We start from the raw sequence: 18,676 nt of genomic DNA on the forward strand, positions 1-18,676 counted from the left end.
CGCTTATGGCTGAATTCCATACAGAGACTTTCACAGGCCCCCTCCCCCCGGCGCGGGACAAGGCAGAGGCGCGCAGGCGTGGTGCAAGCTTCTCTGGCTTTCTAAGGTTCTGGAGCCGCTCGCTGCAGCTTCAGCGAATTTTGAGCCAAGGCTGGAGCTACTACGGCTGCGCCGGAGTGGGGGCGTGGCCACCAGGAGGGAGGGGGCGGAGAATGCGGAAGGCGGGGGCTGCGGCTGCTGTCCGAGAGCGGAGGGCGGTGCGCTAGGAGTACGGGGCAGCTTGAGGGGAACCGGGGCCAGTGGGGATGTGTACGCGGGTGACAGTTGTAGGATAGGAGGCATCCAGACTGAAGGCAGGGAGAGCAGGAAGAGGAAGAGACCCCGGCGGCGGCGGCGGCGGCGGCGGCAGCAACAGCGGCAGCGAAAATGCTGGAGACCCTGAAAGAGAGACTGCTGAGTGTGCAGCAGGATTTCACCTCCGGGTGGGTAATGTGCGGTCAAGGGAGAGGAAGTGGATCGAGAGCTGCTGGGTCTCAGGTGTCGAGGGCAAGAGGAGGGGGGAAACGATGCTGCCGGAGCCTTCACCCCGAATTCTTTCCTTCTGCTCTCAAGTCTTGCTTCCCGCTAGGCCGAGAGTCAGGAACTTTGTGCGGGTCCTCAGAGGCTGGAGGAACTTGTCCTAACCTTAGCCCTGCCCCTCTGCCCCTCCCTCCTCCCATTAAGCGCGCCTCCCCCTCCTTTCCCTCGGGAGCGCGCCTCCCTCTAGCCGTAGCCGCGCTGCGGCAGAGCGCGCAGCGGGTGCTGCCGGTTCTACCGTATCCTCAGCAGCCGCTGATTGGACTGCACTCCTCCTCTTTCTATCCCTCCTCCCCACCTTCTCTGCTCTCTTAGACCCCAGGGTGAACTTCCCGCCGGAGTAAGGCGATGTCCCCCGGGGACATCTTCATGCTTTTAACGTAATGGGCTTCTCCTGCGCTAGCCCCGAAGCGGGGGCTGTAGTCCGTCATTTCTGAGAGGGGGAAGCCTAGAGCCTGGACCACTCCGAAACACGATCTCCTCATTGCTTTTTCTTATCCTTCCCTCTCTGCCCGTTCCTCATCCCACTCAAATCTCACATCAGTCTGAAAATTCGCCCTCTTTGCACAAAATGATGCCTTTGTATGCCCATGCCAAGTTTGACACTTGAGTTACCTCGGTGGCTTTAGTCTTCACTTCCCAGACATGTCTTAAAGTGTGCTCTAAGTAAAATCTTGCTAGAAGAATAGAGAGATTAATGCAGTTTCTTCTGGAAGTTTCGAAAAATTAGAAGAAAACTTTTAATGCTTATTATTCTTTTTGTTTTTGTACCACTTTAAAGTGGTACGAGTTATGTGTGGCTGCAAATCCCTTTGAAAAAAAGATTGTGAGGATCTTTCAAAGTAGAATGTCCTTGTGCTGTTTTATATATGGAAAATAGAAGATGTCACTTCTCTTGGCTCTATAGAAAATAGAAGATAAATCACTTCCGATTTTTCAGATCTAACTTATTATATAATAGATATTTAGGATTTTGAATTCAAGAGAAGAATACTAGCCACCACAGGGACTGATAGTCTCTCAAAGAACTAAGGGATTCATTCAATCTATAAACATTTATTAAATGTATACTAGATGCTAAGCACTGTGTTTTAGCACTATGGATTCAAAAAACTGTCCCTGCCTTCAAAACTTAATGGGTTGAGTGACTGGAGGTCATGATGAGACAAAGAACAGGTTTTTGGTTGTCAGGCAGAAGGAGAGGTGGAATGACAATAGGAATCTTTGGAGAGCTTTATTGTTTATAAAAACAAAAACAAACAAAACTCTTTTTCATTGGTAATCTAATTTTTTAAAAATAACTTTTTATTGATAGAACCCATGCCAGGGTAATTTTTTACAGCATTATTCCTTGTACTCATTTCTGTTCCGATTTTTCCCTTCCCTCCCTCCACTCCCTCCCCCAGATGGCAAGCAGTCCTTTACATGTTGAATAGGTTACAGTATATCCTAGATACAATATATGTGTGTGGAACTGAACAGTTCTCTTGTTGCACAGGGAGAATTGGATTCAGAAGGTAGAAATAAGCCGGAAGAAAAGCAAAAATGCAAACAGTTTATATTCATTTCCCAGTGTTCTTTCTTTGGGTGTAGCTGCTTCTGTCCATCCTTGATCAATTGAAACTGAATTAGTTCTCTTTATCGAAGAGATCCGCTTCCATCAGAATATATCCTCAAACAGTATCGTTGTTGAGGTATATAATGATCTCCTGGTTCTGCTCATTTCACTCAGCATCAGTTCATGTAAGTCTCGCCAGTCCTCTCTGTATTCATCCTTACAGAACAATAATATTCCATAACATTCATATACCACAATTTACTCAACCATTCTCCAGTTGATAGGCATCCATTCACTTTCCAGCTTCTAGCCACTACAAACAGGGCTGCCACAAACATTTTGGCACATACAGGTCCCTTTCCCTTCTTTAGTATCTCTTTGGGGTATAAGCCCAGTAGAAACACTGCTGGATCAAGGGGTATGCACAGTTTGATAACTTTTTGAGCATAGTTCCAAATTGCTCTCCAGAATGGCTGGATGTGTTCACAATTCCACCAACATTCATTGGTAATCTAAAAGCATAAATAGCTCGAACTGTGAGCAGTGTGGGCAGTCAGGGCCCATTGTACTTGGTGGATTTCTGTAAGCCAGGTAAGTTGCCATGTCCTTTACCATATCTTATCCTGCTCTGCCTTGACCTGCCACATCTTCACGTGGAGATGAGGAAACGTAAGTGCCACGATAGGTTTGTTACATATCTTTGCTGTGTTAGGACAGAGTATACTTACTTTTGTTGATTTTAAAAATGATTTATAAGTACTTGATTTTGTCCCAAAACAGAACCTGACCTAAGAGAGTTAGGGTTAAACTGCCTATGATAACTTCATCTTTTTCCTGAAGTGGAAAATGATGGATTTCTTGTCTTTTCTCAAGTGGGAGCATATTGAAGAGTATTTAATACATAATAAGTGCACATCTGGGTGGCACTATGGGAATTTGGCACAAGGAAGATTAATAACAATTGACATTTTATATATGTAGAAACTTCTTGGGAATAATTTTGAAAACTAATATTTCAATTTAGGGTTTAACTAAACTGAGGCTAGTTCAGGGCTAGCTATCCTGCAATCACTTCAGACTGGATTCAAACCTCTGTCCTGTATTTTGTTTTACATGTTTCAGTCAACTGACAAACTATGAGACACCTCTAGCCTATTAACTTACAGGTGGCACATATTTGAAACCAGAAAAGGAACTAATGTATTATATTATGCCAATATTCAGTGTATAAACAATGGTATTTAAAACTTAGCTGGTGGTGGCTGGACCAGACCAGATCAAATATAAAGTAAGAAAGAAAATTCTTCCTGCTGGAGATGACATTTTGTCAGGCCCTATTCCATACACTGGGGATACAGATAAAATGAAATAGCATCTCCTTATAAAGAGCTTACATCCTAGTTGGGGAGAGAAATTTATAAATATAGCAAATAAATGTAAACAAAGAGTAGATAAATACAAGGTAGTTTGAGACAACTAGTAGTTGAGATGATTAGGAAAAGTTTCATGTAGAAGGTTGTGCTTGAATTGTATTTTGAAGGAAGAGTGACTCCTTCAGATGGAAATAAAGAGGGTGTGTGTTTTGAGCATGGGAGACAGCCAGTGCAAAGGCAGAGAAATTGGAGATGGATGATCATGTGAGAAACAAAAAAGGTCATTCTGACTGCATGAGAAAAAAAATCGAGTGAGAAAGAAATATAATGATAAGAAGGGGCAAGGTTGTGAAGAGCTTTGAAAGCTAAATAGAGGAGATTATGTTTGATTCTAGTGGAAATAGGAAGCCACTGAATTTTATTGAGTGCTTAATGTGGTCAGATCTGCCCTTAATGTAAATCATTTTGTGTGACATAGAGAATACATCAAAGTAAAGAGACTTAAAGATGTTTTTGGTGACAGAATTTGTCATAAAGATTTTTGATTCTGTGTAATTTCTGATTAAATCACCTTTTACTTTAATACTTGTTAACTTCATGGACACAAAAGAGTGAGGGTGAAAAATATAACTCAACTTTGAGAAAAGAAAGAAGTTAAAGACTTGTGGATTACTCAGAAACATCACATCCACATACCATGAGTGATAAGTTGGAAAGGAATGGATCCAGTCTACCTTTCAAACTACCTTTCAAAAAAAATTTACTCTAACAAGAAACAGCTATTTACAGTATAATAATTAGCTGTAGTCTATAGTTGGTCCAACTAGTTAGATAAAAGATAAAAATTAACATCAAATTTGAAGAAAGGATAAATATGTCACTATAGTCTAATAACTTTAACCTGCCCTATTGAAATGGACTATTTAGCCCTCCAAAAAAAGAAATGTAAAAAAATCAGCTAATTAAATTTGGATTATCACCATTTCCAGCAAAAAACTTAGCCTTAGCCAGTGTAAATAGCCATAATAAGAAGGCCAAAAGCACTCAATCATTTTAGATAGATTAGAAGATAATTGCTCTTTGAGAAGTGGGTTGACATGGCAAGTAAAGGCAGCTCCAGTTCCAAATATAAATTTTTTCACAAAACATTATGGAGAATGTTGGTAAAAGATTGTAAACTATTTCAATTCATAAAACAAGGAAGAATAGTGGCATGAAAACAAGTTTTCAGAATATGTGCCCTAAGACCCAACTGAGTCATATCATCCTAAGAATATTTATGGATATAATCAGTAGGAAGATAGCAAATAAGTATCTAATTCACATTTCTTTAATTTTTTCATTATCTATAATGGAGCTACTACATTTGAACTTGAATAACTGTTTTCCTGATGTTCTATTTGAGGAAGTTGAAATGGCACTTTTAAATCAGAGCTAGTAAGGGTGATTGGACCAGACTAGAACAAAGTAAGGAAATCTTAGCATATTATAAATGGAAAGAGGTGACACAATTTTGAAAGCATTAAATAATACTTTTAAAAGATAATTTAAGGAGAATGTACTAAGAAAATAGAAAAAAATCATAAAACATTATTGTCCCAAAGGAGTGATTAAGAAAGCATTAATAAATAGGCGGTGCAATGGATAGAACTTTGGATCTGGAGTCAGAAAGACCTGAGTTCAAATCTATCCTCAGATACTTTAGCTGTGTGACTCCTGGGAAATTCACTTAACATCTGTTTATCTCAGTTTCCTCATCTGTAAAATAAAGATAATAATAGCACCTGCCTGGCAGGGTTATTACGAGGACCAAATGAGATAATAATTGTTCAATGCTTAGCACAATGCCTGGCACATAGTAAATGCTATATAAATGTTAGCTATTGTTATTATTAATATTATTATCTATTGAACCAAATGTCTATGTTTTCCTTTTTATAAGAATGAGCTTTGCATACATGAAGGTTATTATTGATGAAAATATTAGAGGGAAAGAGGCTTTGCAAATAATTCTTTTTAGTAGAACACATTTTCTTAGTTATACATTTGACTAAATATCACATAGAACACAAGAACCTTTTGTTTTATTATTGATTTTTTGATTATAGTAAAACAATTTAACTTACAGTAAAACATAGCCTTAAAGAAAAGCTCTTCTGCTATATAAAATCTTTCATACAGGTGGCAAAAGTCTAAATTGGACGTGCCCTCAGAAACCTTCTAATCCTACCCCAAGAATGGTCGCCCAGATTCTGATCATAGCTCCTTATTGAGGGATATCCTTCTTCCTTCTAAGGCAAATCATTCCATTTTTGGATGGTTCTGATTGTTAGAAATTCTTTCCCCCTCTCCCCTCACAATCAGTCTCTGCAGCTTCTATCCGTTGGTCTTAGCTCTATGCTCTGCACCCAATTGAACAAATCTAATTCTACTTGTGCATAGCTGGTTTCAAGTAAGTAAAAGATTATTATCATTCCCCTTCTTTCTTCTTTAAGCTAACATCCTTAATGACTTCAACTAATCTTCATGTGACACAGTTTTGAAGCACTTTTGCATCTTCTTTATCTTCTTTTGATACTTTCCTGCTTATCAGTGTTCTTCTAAAACTGGTAATCAAAACAGAGCATGATAGTATAGTTGTGATCTGATCAAGGTTTGGTGGTCCTTCTCCTCATTAGCCTGCACACTATGCTTTTCTTAATGCAGCCAGTGAAAGCATTGAAGGAGAGCTTGAGAAGATCCAAGAAAGAGGAAAAGATAGACTTCAAGTCAAGAAAAGTTATGGCATGCTCAATTTTATGTAGATGATAAGTGACACCGTTTGTATTTGAACACAGATCCTCTTGATTGTCTTTTCTGCTATCCTATACAGTTATAACTTTTCCCTCATCTTTTGCTTATGAAGCTGGTTTCTTGAACCTAAGTGGAGTACATATATCCTTTTAAATTGTATTCAAATTGGGGCAGCTAGGTGGTATAGTGAATAGAGCACCAGCCCTGAAGTCAGGAGGACCTGAGTTCAAATTTGACTTCAGACACTTAACACTTCCTAGCTGTGTGACCCTGGGCAAATCACTTAACCCCAATTGCCTCAGTAAAAAAATAAAATAAATTTTACTAGAATCCATCCAAAGTTTTGATTTCTTGATAGCTTTTTGGGATTCTAACTTAATCATCTAATGTAGGGGTGGGAAATATTTTTTTTCTGTCAAGAGTCATTTGAATATTTATAACATCATTCACGGTCCATACAAAATTATCAACTTAAAGAACTCAGTGGGAAGTGGTTGTCACCCGAGGTTACCTTGACAAGATAGGACCAAATGATTTTACAGTCGTTCCCCACTCCGGATTTAATATGTCAGTTGTCCTTTTTAGTTGTGTGTCATTGCAGATTTGATAAATATACTTAACCATGATTTTATCCAAGTGCCAACTACAGATTCCTGGGGAAGTCTCTCAAGAGACTCCTTCAAACTATTTGGGACAAAAAGACCTACCCAAAGTGACTACTACAGAGATCACTCATAGAAAGCAGAATTATTTATTAGAATTTTGAGAAACAGACCCCATCCTGGTCTGTGAGCCGAATTCACAGCAGGATAGAGCCACTCCCTTGAAAATGTTCACAATATTTATACATTTCGGACAAAGGACCCCCAAAATCCCACCCTCTGTATGGTGTGATTGGTCACATAAGACCATTTCCCTATTTGGTCAGTGGAATGCAGTAGATGTATAGCTTTCTCATCAGTGTCCTTCTTTGAACAATAGAATATAGTCCAGGTCTTATCTAAAATTACATGCTTCCTCACCATGGATCCTCTTTTGGACCATGGAATGTAGTCCAAGCCTTATCTAAAATCACATACTTCCTAAACTGAGGCCTTTAAGGATTTAGCTTACAGTCCCTGATCAATATGTGCTTAATCTATAACTTCTTCTCCTTTTTTTCCCACACAAAACATTGAGCCATCATTGATTACTATTTGATTTTGTTCATTCAGTTAATTCTAAGTAGATTACCTTAATCTAACTCATGTCTCTTCATTTTGTCTACAAGCACAGCCTAAGATACTTTTCCAGATGACTTGCTTAAATGTAGAAAAACTTTACCTAAAACATTTTTCTGATTTACTAATTTTGTAGTCCTATGCAAAAGGGGAGGGGGGGGAGGTGAGGGGTGGTGTGAGGAAACAGGTATAGTTAGACCTCTTCTTAACCTTATTGTTGTTGAAACCAATGCTAACTCAGTAATCTTAGCATCATCATTTTTTAGATATTCACTATCTATTTTAACAAAATATTCTACAACTTTTTCAGAAATCAAAAACAAATATACTCACCTAAAGAGGCTACATTTTCTCCCAATTAAATTTTTTTTTTAGAATACTTGTGCTCCTTTGGCTTCTTTGACAGCTCTCTCATTGTTCATGATTATTCAAAAATCATTAAATTGGTATTGCAGTTCCATTCATCAGTTCTTTGAGTACCAGCTGCCATCTTTTCAAAGTCTACGCAGTCTATAATTCTACCTCCTATCTGATCCTTCTTTTTTTTGCTCTGAATAAAAACCTGTTCTTTTCTTAATTTTCTTTGTCAATCTCACTTCACTTTAGACTTTTTACAGTATCATTACAGGACCATGCTATATGCTTTTATACTTTCTACCATTATTTATGCTTGTTTTCTTCTTCTTTTTGTACCTTTAAAAAATCTTAGTATTTCTCATCAGTACATATAATTCCAGAGATCTTTTGATGAAGCATATAATTCATTTTATGATAGAAAAAAACATACATTTTTAACTTGGGCAATGGAAATTTTGTTGTGCTTGATTAAAAGTATTTATAAAAAGGGTTTTTATTTATTTTTTCCAATAGAAAAATATATGTGTGCATGTGAATAAGAAGTTATAGATATGGTAGCATTCCCCCACTTTAAAAGAAATAAAAAGATCAGTGAAATATTTTTTAAAATGCACCATTGAAAACAAGTCAGAAAGACCACCATCAAGCAAAATGGCTTTAAAAGTTACATATTGAATTGATCATATAATTAAGAAAAGGAATCTACATAAGAGAATCATAGGTTATTGTGCAAAACTGTTCTGCAGAATGTATGGAGACATTCATTTTGTTTGATATTTATGTTCAAAATTTGAAAAATAAAATTAAAAAAATTAATTTTAGTTTTATGTCTATATCATGTTCATTACACAATGCCTCCTTTTCTTCTTTTTCAGTATTAGGTTTCTTTTGGTTATTTCAGTTTAATTCTTTTAACATTAATTCTTTTATATTGATTTTTCCTTACAGAATTTTTATCTTCTTCTTCTTCTTCTTCTTTAATTCCCTGGAGTCTTTGGGATCTATTTTCACCCAGATCTAGGGTGAATACCAACCATGCTGAACTTTCTACTCTACTTCTCAAATTCTCAGAGGGGCCCCCTCTGAGCTCCCAAGATTCCTATACATTTCTACTTATCAGCCTTTTCTTCTTTTTTGGTTAAGAATCTATCTAGAATAAGTTTCCCTTGTGGATTTGGTTCCCCCCCCCTTTAATGGATGATATAAAGATGAGCTATGAAATTATTAACTGTCTGATTTTTGTCAAGAATTTGAGAGCTCCAGTATATATCTAATAGTTTCATTTCTGTTGGTCTCCCTATGCTTCCCCAGTCTGATTCTTGAATTTCATTCTAATATATCTTAATATACAGTGATCCTGATAGGAAGATAATAACTACATTGATGAAGTCGGAGTCACTAAAGTATTGAAGAAGTATACTATAGGTGGATTGGTACTGGGAAGAGCCTGAATCCTACACTTTTCTTTATGGATCAGACTGGATCTTGGATCAAATTATTTAAAGATGGGCATGAATTAATTTTGGGCTATCTTCATGTTTCATATCCACTGTGGAAAATTTTAGTTTGATCTTAACTCTCCATGATGCACATCTACCCTTTAGAGATGATGAAAAATTTTGGAACTAGTCTGGAGTCCTCTGCCTCTATCTTCAAGGTGAACGTGATCTTCAAATGGCATTTGTAAGCTGAAGTGTGTACTCTGTAGCAATTCTCATCTTGATTCATACTCCTGAGGCAATTCTAAGGCAAACTCAAGCTGCCTAGACTTAAAGCATGTAAGTGAGGGAAAACCCAGCAATCTAATTATGGCTCCATTTCAGAGTATTAACCAGTGTGATGAACAGGTGCTTCCTGTGTATAATACCTTCAGTTCTTAAAGTTTGTTATGTAAATAAAACTTGTTAACTTCCCAGCTAGGCTGGACCTTAGCACAACTTCAGAACAGGAAAGCTTTTGCCCTATGACTGGCATCTTCCTTCACCAGCCTCCTACTTACCCAAGTTCTGGGAACCTTTCCTTATCTGAATAATATTTGCTAAATATATTCACATTAAATTGTAAATAATTTATAAAGCTTAAATAATTACAGACAAAGCCTAAAGGAAGGAAATCTATGTAGAATTTCTCTTGTCAATTAGGTGTTAGAGATAGTAAGGTGTGGGAGGGGAAATATTTGTAAAGGGCTGAAACTCTGAGTATATGCATTGGAATCAGACAACAGAGCACTTAAGGCTAATTAGCTATTGGACAATACTCTATTAGCATATGCTTGAAAAATGGTGCTTCCCACTATTCTGTGCTGGCTTGATCTTTTGGTATATACAGAGAATAGTAGGCGGGATTAGGGGATGGAGTGAGAGGAGCCAGAGTCACTTTGTCGGTAGAGGAGGAGAAGGGAGGTCGTGGAGAGCTTGTGTCCATCCTCTTCACTTCTCCCCCTAAAGACCAAGAATAAATACCAAGGACTTTTGCTTATCTTGACTCCGGCTGATTCTAAGGCATCCAGGGTGCTAACTCGGTCTTCACAGGAAATGACAATCACTAATCCTACTGCTGATATAGATGAAATTTTGCTAATGACTGACATCTCATGTAACATGTAACATAAGTTATCTAGCAGGAGATATAGGAGATAGGCACTTACTGTTGCAGATCTGCTTGCTCGACTTTGAAAGTTGATAAAATAGAAACAGGAAAGAAAAATTCATAGGTTCTTAAAACTCAAAGGGACCTGAGAAGTTGTCCAGTAGAACATTTTTAGTTTTAGTAGTTCTATTTTACAGCTGAGGAAACTAAGGTCCAGAAAAGCTGTGACTTGACCAACATTGCAGAAGTAATAATTGATAGAATCAGAATTTGAATCAAGTCCTATGACTCAAGTTTGGTACTTTTTTCACCTTAAGTCATGGCTGATATGAACAGACTTAGGTGAAACATTTTTGATGCATTTTACCAGTATAAAACACATATTAGCTTCTTTATGTTTAACTGTTTACATCTACAAAATTGATTCTAAAGTTCCCTTTGGCATTATATATCTGTCTCTTATTGTTAATACTTGCTACTATCTGTGATTGCTATGAGGATGGATCAAATTTGAAGTTTATAGTAGATCTACAGATGTAAGACAGTGACAATGAGTAGAAGCAGTACCAGAGAGATCAAACCTAGAATATCCCTGGCACAATCACACAAATGCTTTTCCTGGAAAGATGAGATAATACATATCAATGAGGTAATATTTGTTTTTCTTTTTTACATAATAGTATTTCTTTTTTTTAATTACATTTGAAGGTAATTTTCACTTTTATCTTTGTAAGATTTTGAATTCTAAATTTTTCTCCCTCTTTCTTTTCCTTCCTCCCTCCCCAAGAGAGCAAGCAATCAGATATAGACTCTACATGTACCATCATGGTAAACATTTCCACATTAGCAATACTAGGAACACTGGGACCATAACGAAATAAATGACTACAGCTCCATCAAAGTCATAGATTCCTCTTCATCATACCTCATCATTATTTATAGTAAAATGCCTAAAAGATTATGATCCATAAAATCTGTCTTAAGATCTAAGCTTTTCTAGTATCCAATACCTAGTAAATAGAAATCATTTTCCTAGTACTTAGTAACCACTCATTCAGTACTCCCTGACTCATCTACCAAAATTTCCTCCTTTCTGAGAACGATATTATGAGGATAACCCCAAATCTTCACCTTCTTAGAAGCTTTTGCTGAAGAGCTGCCTATTTCTTCTATGGAGGTTACAAAAGGTTATTCCTCAACATCATCCAGAGACTGAAAACTGCTATTGAGATAGATGAAATTTTGCTTTTTAGGTAAGGGATCCCCTTCTTCCAAGTAAAGATATATTTACCATAGTTACATAGCAGCTATTTGTCTTCTATACTGTTAGAAAGCAAGACATTTCTAAATAATAGCACTTCTTGGCTTCCAATCCCTTTCTGAAAAGGAGTTATCTGAACCATCCCAGAAGAAAGTAAGCCTTCCAATTGAGTGGGCTCCGAACTAATTCTCTGGGATGAACACTATTCTTTAGGAGGTGCTGATGATGTAGCTGTTGGAACAAACCTTCAATTGGCACAAATAGTCCAACGGAGCATGAATAATTGTGTCACACATAGGAAAATGGCACAATTCCATGTCCAGCATTACATGGCATCACTACTCCAAAGTCCAGATTAGCAATGAACCCGCATGCCCTAACCTTTGCTGTTTATAATGATGCCTGCCAGTGGAGAACATGTTTTTTTCTGACATGCCCCACAAGTAATTGCAGTTTTGTTATTAGCAAAATTACTTCATCAGTCCTCATCCCAAAGAGCCATACCTGTTTTCATCAGGCCCCAGGCAACATGGCCAGCTTCATGACCACTTCTACCTAGGAATCATGTAGATAATGATTTTCCTTGTCCCATCCCTCAAATGCAATGTGGACCTTAGCCACTGAAAGGACTTGCTAGAACCTCCATTCCTATTACTGGAAGTAATACATTTGAAGTCTAGATTTGCATAGCTCCTTTGTAATAGATACAGTCATCAGTAAATTAGATGAAATTTGTTCCTTAGGATTATAGCTAGAGGCCTGTTGGGCTAGTGAAAGTGGCAGGATTTCAGACCTGGACTGAACATCTTTAGTCTCAATTTTGTCTAAAAGACACTAATTGGAATGAGCCAGGAAGGTAAGGTTTTTAGTACATGAATTCTATTTAACAATAGAAACCAGCCAGAATCCTACAATATGTTGTTTACAGGAAACACACCTGAAGTGGGGAGATACATGCAGGTTAAAGGTAAAAGGTTGGAGCAAAATCTACTATGCTTCAGGTGAAGTCAAAAAAGCAGGGGTAGCCATCCTGATCTCAGATCAAGCTAAAGCAAAAATCGATCTAATTAAAAGAGATAAGGAAGGGCACTATATCTTGCTAAAGGGTAGCATGGATAATGAAGCACTATCTATATTAAACATATACGTACCAAGTGGTGTAGCATCTAAATTCTTAAAAGAGAAATTAAGAGAGCTGCAAGAAGAAATAGACAGTAAAACTATAATAGTGGGAGATCTTAACCTTGCACTCTCAGAATTAGATAAATCAAACCACAAAATAAACAAGAAAGAAGTCAAAGAGGTAAATAGAATACTAGAAAAGTTAGATATGATAGATCTCTGGAGAAAATGTAATGGAGACAGAAAGGAATACACTTTCTTTTCAGCAGTTCATGGAACCTATACAAAAATTGACCATATATTAGGACATAAAAACCTCAAACTCAAATGCAGTAAGGCAGAAATAGTAAATGCATCCTTTTCAGACCACGATGCAATGAAAATTACATTCAACAAAAAACCAGGGGGAAGAAGACCAAAAAATAATTGGAAACTAAATAATCTCATACTAAAGAATGATTGGGTGAAACAGCAAATCATAGACATAATTAATAACTTCACCCAAGAAAACGATAATAATGAGACATCATACCAAAATGTATGGGATGCAGCCAAAGCGGTAATAAGGGGGAATTTCATATCTCTAGAGGCCTATTTGTATAAAACAGAGAAAGAGAAGGTCAATGAATTGGGTTTGCAACTAAAAATGCTAGAAAAGGAACAAATTAAAAACCCCCAGTCAAGCACTAAACTTGAAATTCTAAAAATAAAAGGAGAGATCAATAAAATTGAAAGTAAAAAAACTATTGAATTAATTAATAAAACTAAGAGTTGGTTCTATGAAAAAACCAACAAAATAGACAAACCCTTAGTAAATCTGATTTAAAAAAGGAAAGAGGAAAATCAAATTGTTAGTCTTAAAAATGAAAAGGGAGAACTCGCCACTAACGAAGAGGAAATTAGAGCAATAATTAGGAGTTACTTTGCCCAACTTTATGCCAATAAATTCGACAACTTAAATGAAATAGAAGAATACCTCCAAAAATATAGCTTGCCCAAACTAACAGAGGAAGAAGTAAATATCCTAAACAGTCCCATCTCAGAAAAAGAAATAGAACAAACTATCAATCAACTCCCTAAGAAAAAATCCCCAGGACCAGATGGATTTACATGTGAATTCTACCAAACATTTAAAGAACAATTAACTCCAATGCTAAATAAACTATTTGAAAAAATAGGGATTGAAGGAGTCCTACCAAACTCCTTTTATGACACAGACATGGTACTGATACCTAAACCAGGTAGGCTGAAAATGGAGAAAGAAAATTATAGACCAATCTCCCTAATGAATATTGATGCTAAAATCTTAAACAATAGAAACCTTCTCCTCTACCTGTCTTGTCAGAAAGCTATCTTATCACTCAACTTTTATTCAAGTCTGAACAAAAGATAATTCTGCATCTGTTTAGTATCAGCTAGGGCCCAGTAACAAGTGAGCATCCATTTTTCAGAAATGTCCTCGTGAGAAGCCACTTTGTAAAACTTGTAGCTCCAAGAAGCCTAATGATATTCTGGCCACCCCTTGATGCCTGCCAATTCTTCACACAACCTCCTCTTTATGGACAGAGATCTTCCAAAACATGGGCCAATCAAGGTCATAAGGTTCCCAGGGAGAGCTTGTTTTAGATATTTTGAGTTTAAAGCCTATGCTTCATTTGAAAGAGATGGACTTATAGCTGACTCAGTAAATGGGAGTCATTAGGATATCCAGATGGAGAATGGGGGTTCTTCAGATCTTAATGTGTCCAGTAAGCCTTTGGGATACCTTAAATTGTGTGAAAATGGGTATCAATTTATTCTATATTATTCCAGAATGCTCTGGGATTTCCTTACTGACAGTACTCCCCAAAATTTGTCTGAATAAGTTAGAACCTAGATTTTCTTAGATTTGCTTTTCCATCCTCTGCCCTTCAAATGTGCCATGTCCAAATGTAGGTCTTCAGTAATTATGGCTTCATCTCTCCCAGTTAATGTGATATTCTCAAAATGGTGGAGTACATTAGTGCCTTTAGGACTTGAATATGACAGTATGAGAAGTTACCTAGGGGAAGAACAGTGATAATATACTGGACTCTTTTTCCAGGTGAAAGAGGATTATTTCTGACTAATCTTAGCCATAAGAAGAGAGGGAAAAAAAGCAATGGTTAAGTGCCATAAACTCATACTATTCATCTTGAGCCTTGGCAAAAGTGATGATGTCAAGAACTATTGTAGTGATGAGTACAGTGACCTTGTTCAGCAAATCATAATCCACAGTAAGCTGACAGGTGTCATCTGTCTTATACGCTATACTATTTTAAAGGGAGCAGATGTTAACAAACTGCTTTAGCTTCCTTCATCTTCATCAATCCAAAGTGTGCATTAGACTTCATAATAATATCTTCTTAGCAACCATTTATTTACTTTTTTCTGATGTTATAAAAATTTTCTTTGTGGAACACCTTTGGAAGTGTAGTGAAGCCTCTAGAGTTCCTTTCTCAGAATGATACTTTTGAACATATTTTGAAAAATATATAGCATTTTTTAAAAAAGGAATTATATCAGAGTAGAGTTAACACAGTATTTTTAAAAAATTCACACACCCAATGTTAAAAACCACATAGAGGCAGGAGGCATTTGCCTTCATTCTTTTGATCCTAATTCTAATTCAGGCTCTTTACTTCTTGCCATACATTGCTCAACTTATTCCCTTCCCCTAGACTCTGCTTTTTTTCCAGTCTGTTCTCTGCAGAGCTAAAAAAAAATTGTTGTTATTAAACCACAGGTCTGATTATGTCACTCCCATGCATTAGAAGTTTCAGTGGCTTTCATTGTTTTTATAAGATACAAAATCTAATATTTAAAACCTTTCATAATGTTATCTCTAACCTATCTTTTGAGATTTACTATATTATTTTTCATATACAGATTTTCCTGTTTGCCACTTGAGATACTCAACAATTTGTTTCTGTGTTTCCATGCCTAGTATATTCCCCCTTCTCATCTCTACTTCTTGGAATCTGTAGTTCCCTCTTTGATTTGGCTTGGGCTGCTTTCTTTCCTTATTGCCTCATGTTTGTGCTCCCATCTCCCCAATGTTTACTTTTTATTTCTTTTATTTTTATTTGCATACATTTCCCCCCCAATAAAAAGTAAAAACGATTTGAGCACACTGATTTCTTTGTTGTAGCCAGAGTTTAGCAATGCCTGCACAGGGCTTAAAAAATGATGGTTGAATCATGTTTTTTAAAGTTAGTGAACTTTATTCCATCCTAGTACAGATAATATAGGTGCATAATTTTTTTTTTTTTTAACCTTTTGGTATCTTGGTTAGCATCTCCCAAATAATATATGACACTTTTAATGCAATAAAATACCTAACATTTATTTAGGCTTAAAAGTTTGCATAGTGCTTTATATTAATTCATTTGAACCTCACATCAACCCTACTCATTTTATAGATGTGTGCTTTTGAAAAAAGTTTTAATTAATTCCTTTTGTCCTTCTAAGCATAAAACAGTGTTAGTTGTCCTAACTATAACCACTTGGACAAACCTCAGTTTCTAGACAGGAACTACCAAGTATGCTGTTTTGCTTTTCAAGTGTCCTATTTTCTGAGAAACTCTGTGACTGTCAAAGATGATTGTCATCAGATTGTGGGTGTGTGTGTATTACTGGGATGGTGGCATATTATCAATAAACCACATAGTTAGATTCAAGGATTAATTTCTTTCTCCTTGAGATCTGTGACTGTTACCAACTCATCTCTGTGCAAGACTAACTTAGATGGGTTAGAAGAAGTAGAGAGATCCTTCCCAATTGAACATCTTTTACATCTCCAGTGTAATTTTGTTATTTGTGAGCAGGCTGTTAAGCATAGTGAATTTTAGATGTCATAGAGTTTTTAAAAATGGAGAAATTTGTTTTTATGATGTAAATGTTTAATTTTTAGTCATGATGACTTCATGCTATTATTAGCCAATATCTCAAGGCAGAATATACATTTATGATGAGATTCATCTTTAATGATAGTGGACATAAATCCATACTTCAAATAACCTTGCTAATTTTGAATAATTTGGCTGACATGTCAGATCTGATTAGCATAATTTCTGCTATTTTCTTATTAGTCCTTCATGCTTGACTTTTTTTTAAAATCCGTTCTTTCTTTGTATGAGTCTTTTAGAACCTCTTGTTCATTTTGTGAAGGTTAGTTTAGTTAAAACTAGATTACATAATCTAGAGCTCCATTCAGTCAGGTACACATGAATTGTGTTTATGTCATAAATAAACAAATGAGTGTGTCCCTGTCAAGCCCTGTTGCTTTTTCTGCAGATACTTTCTATGTCATGCATTATATGTCATAGTTTGTTGTATGAATCCAGTTAGGACATCTGGGACAGTCCCTACATTAAATATTAGTAAAATATGATTTCTTTGTTAATTTAGATTAAAATGCAAATGATAATTCCAATTCCTTTACTTGGACTGAAACTTTATAAAAGTAGAAGCTAGTTTTTTGTTTTCTTTGTATTGTGAGTATTTAGCACTGTGCCTAACATACAGCAAGAGACGCTTGTTGACTAATTAATAGAAGAGCACAGGTAATCTGGCTTTACAAAGTGATACATGATAAGGTATGAAGAACAGTACACTCAGAAATTTTGTGTTGTGGTCTAATCTCTAATAGTGAGTTGTTGACTAATGATCTGAGCACTCTGTGCCTCATATTCTTCATCTATAAAATCCCTGTCCTGCCTATCTCCCAAGGGCCTGTAAGGATCCAGTGAGATACTATATATCAAAGCACTTTCAAAAATATAAAATGCTAAACAAATGTAATGTGGTAGTAATTGATTTTTTTGGTTTTGATTCACATCAGGTGTGTTAGGCATCTTGATAATAATATATTATGTAAAGTCCCTAAGCCTAATTTCTGCTTTATTGTTTTTCCATTTTCCTAGCAATTTTGTCATATACCTCACTATGTTGTCCTTATCCCAGCAAGGTCCATGGGTTTATTGAATTCTATTCTAGTATTTTCATTTGTTTCTGGGTCTTTCTTAACTAATCTGTTACACTGATTATTTTATTTTTTAACGAATACTAAACAGTTTTGATAATTATTACTTTACAATATGGTTTGGGGCCTAATACTGCTAGATTTCTTTTATTCCTTTTATTCCATTATTTCCCTAAAATGTTTGCCTTTTTTTGTTTTTTTTTTTAGATGAATTTTGTTCATATTTTGTCTACTTTTTAAAAATTTTTATTTCATTAATGTGACAGTGAATCTGTAAGTTGATTGAGGTGTAGTATCTTAATTTCTATTATATTAGCATGGCCCAACCATGACTGAATAATATCTTACTTATTTTTCTTTAGCTCTATAGTGTTTTGTAATTGTATTCATTAGTCTCAAGTATATTTTGGTAGATCTAGCTTTCCAGTTTAGCAGAAATAATTAGATAAATTTTCAGGTTGATGGATTATTGAATGTTACTTATCCAACAAAGTGAATATTGGAACAAAAGCAAGAACTGGGAAACAAACAAGAAAAGACCTGTAGGCCTCCAAAAAATAGATTACGCAAAGTCTGCCTACAAAAAGCTTATAGACTTGAGAGCCCCTTAATCAAGATCTACTTATTAATTTTGTGCACCATTCTCACAAACATATTTGGAGGGGAGAAATTAAGCTCATAACTGATTATAAATGTTATAAATAACAAATGAGGAGGAGGAGGGCTGGCAGAAATGTTAATAGCAGTATGAAATAACAATTGTTATTTACTAGTTTCAGTTGTGTCCAGATCTTTGTGACCCCAGATTTTCTTGGCAAAGATACT

General features: G+C 36.2%; 1 protein-coding gene across 1 annotated transcript in view; it reads left to right on the top strand.

The window, feature by feature from the left end:
• Positions 1 to 227: 227 nt before the first annotated feature.
• Positions 228 to 18,676, top strand: part of DTNBP1 (dystrobrevin binding protein 1) — a 161,592-nt gene continuing 143,143 nt past the window's right edge. The window contains exon 1 of the mRNA XM_051970655.1: positions 228 to 482. Within this exon, the coding sequence (XP_051826615.1) occupies positions 427 to 482 (56 nt within the window). The 5' untranslated portion in view covers positions 228 to 426. The remainder of the gene's footprint in view (positions 483 to 18,676) is intronic.

This window comes from Antechinus flavipes, chromosome 1 (genome assembly GCF_016432865.1).
Source record: "Antechinus flavipes isolate AdamAnt ecotype Samford, QLD, Australia chromosome 1, AdamAnt_v2, whole genome shotgun sequence".
In the NCBI taxonomy this organism is placed as follows: domain Eukaryota; kingdom Metazoa; phylum Chordata; class Mammalia; order Dasyuromorphia; family Dasyuridae; genus Antechinus; species Antechinus flavipes.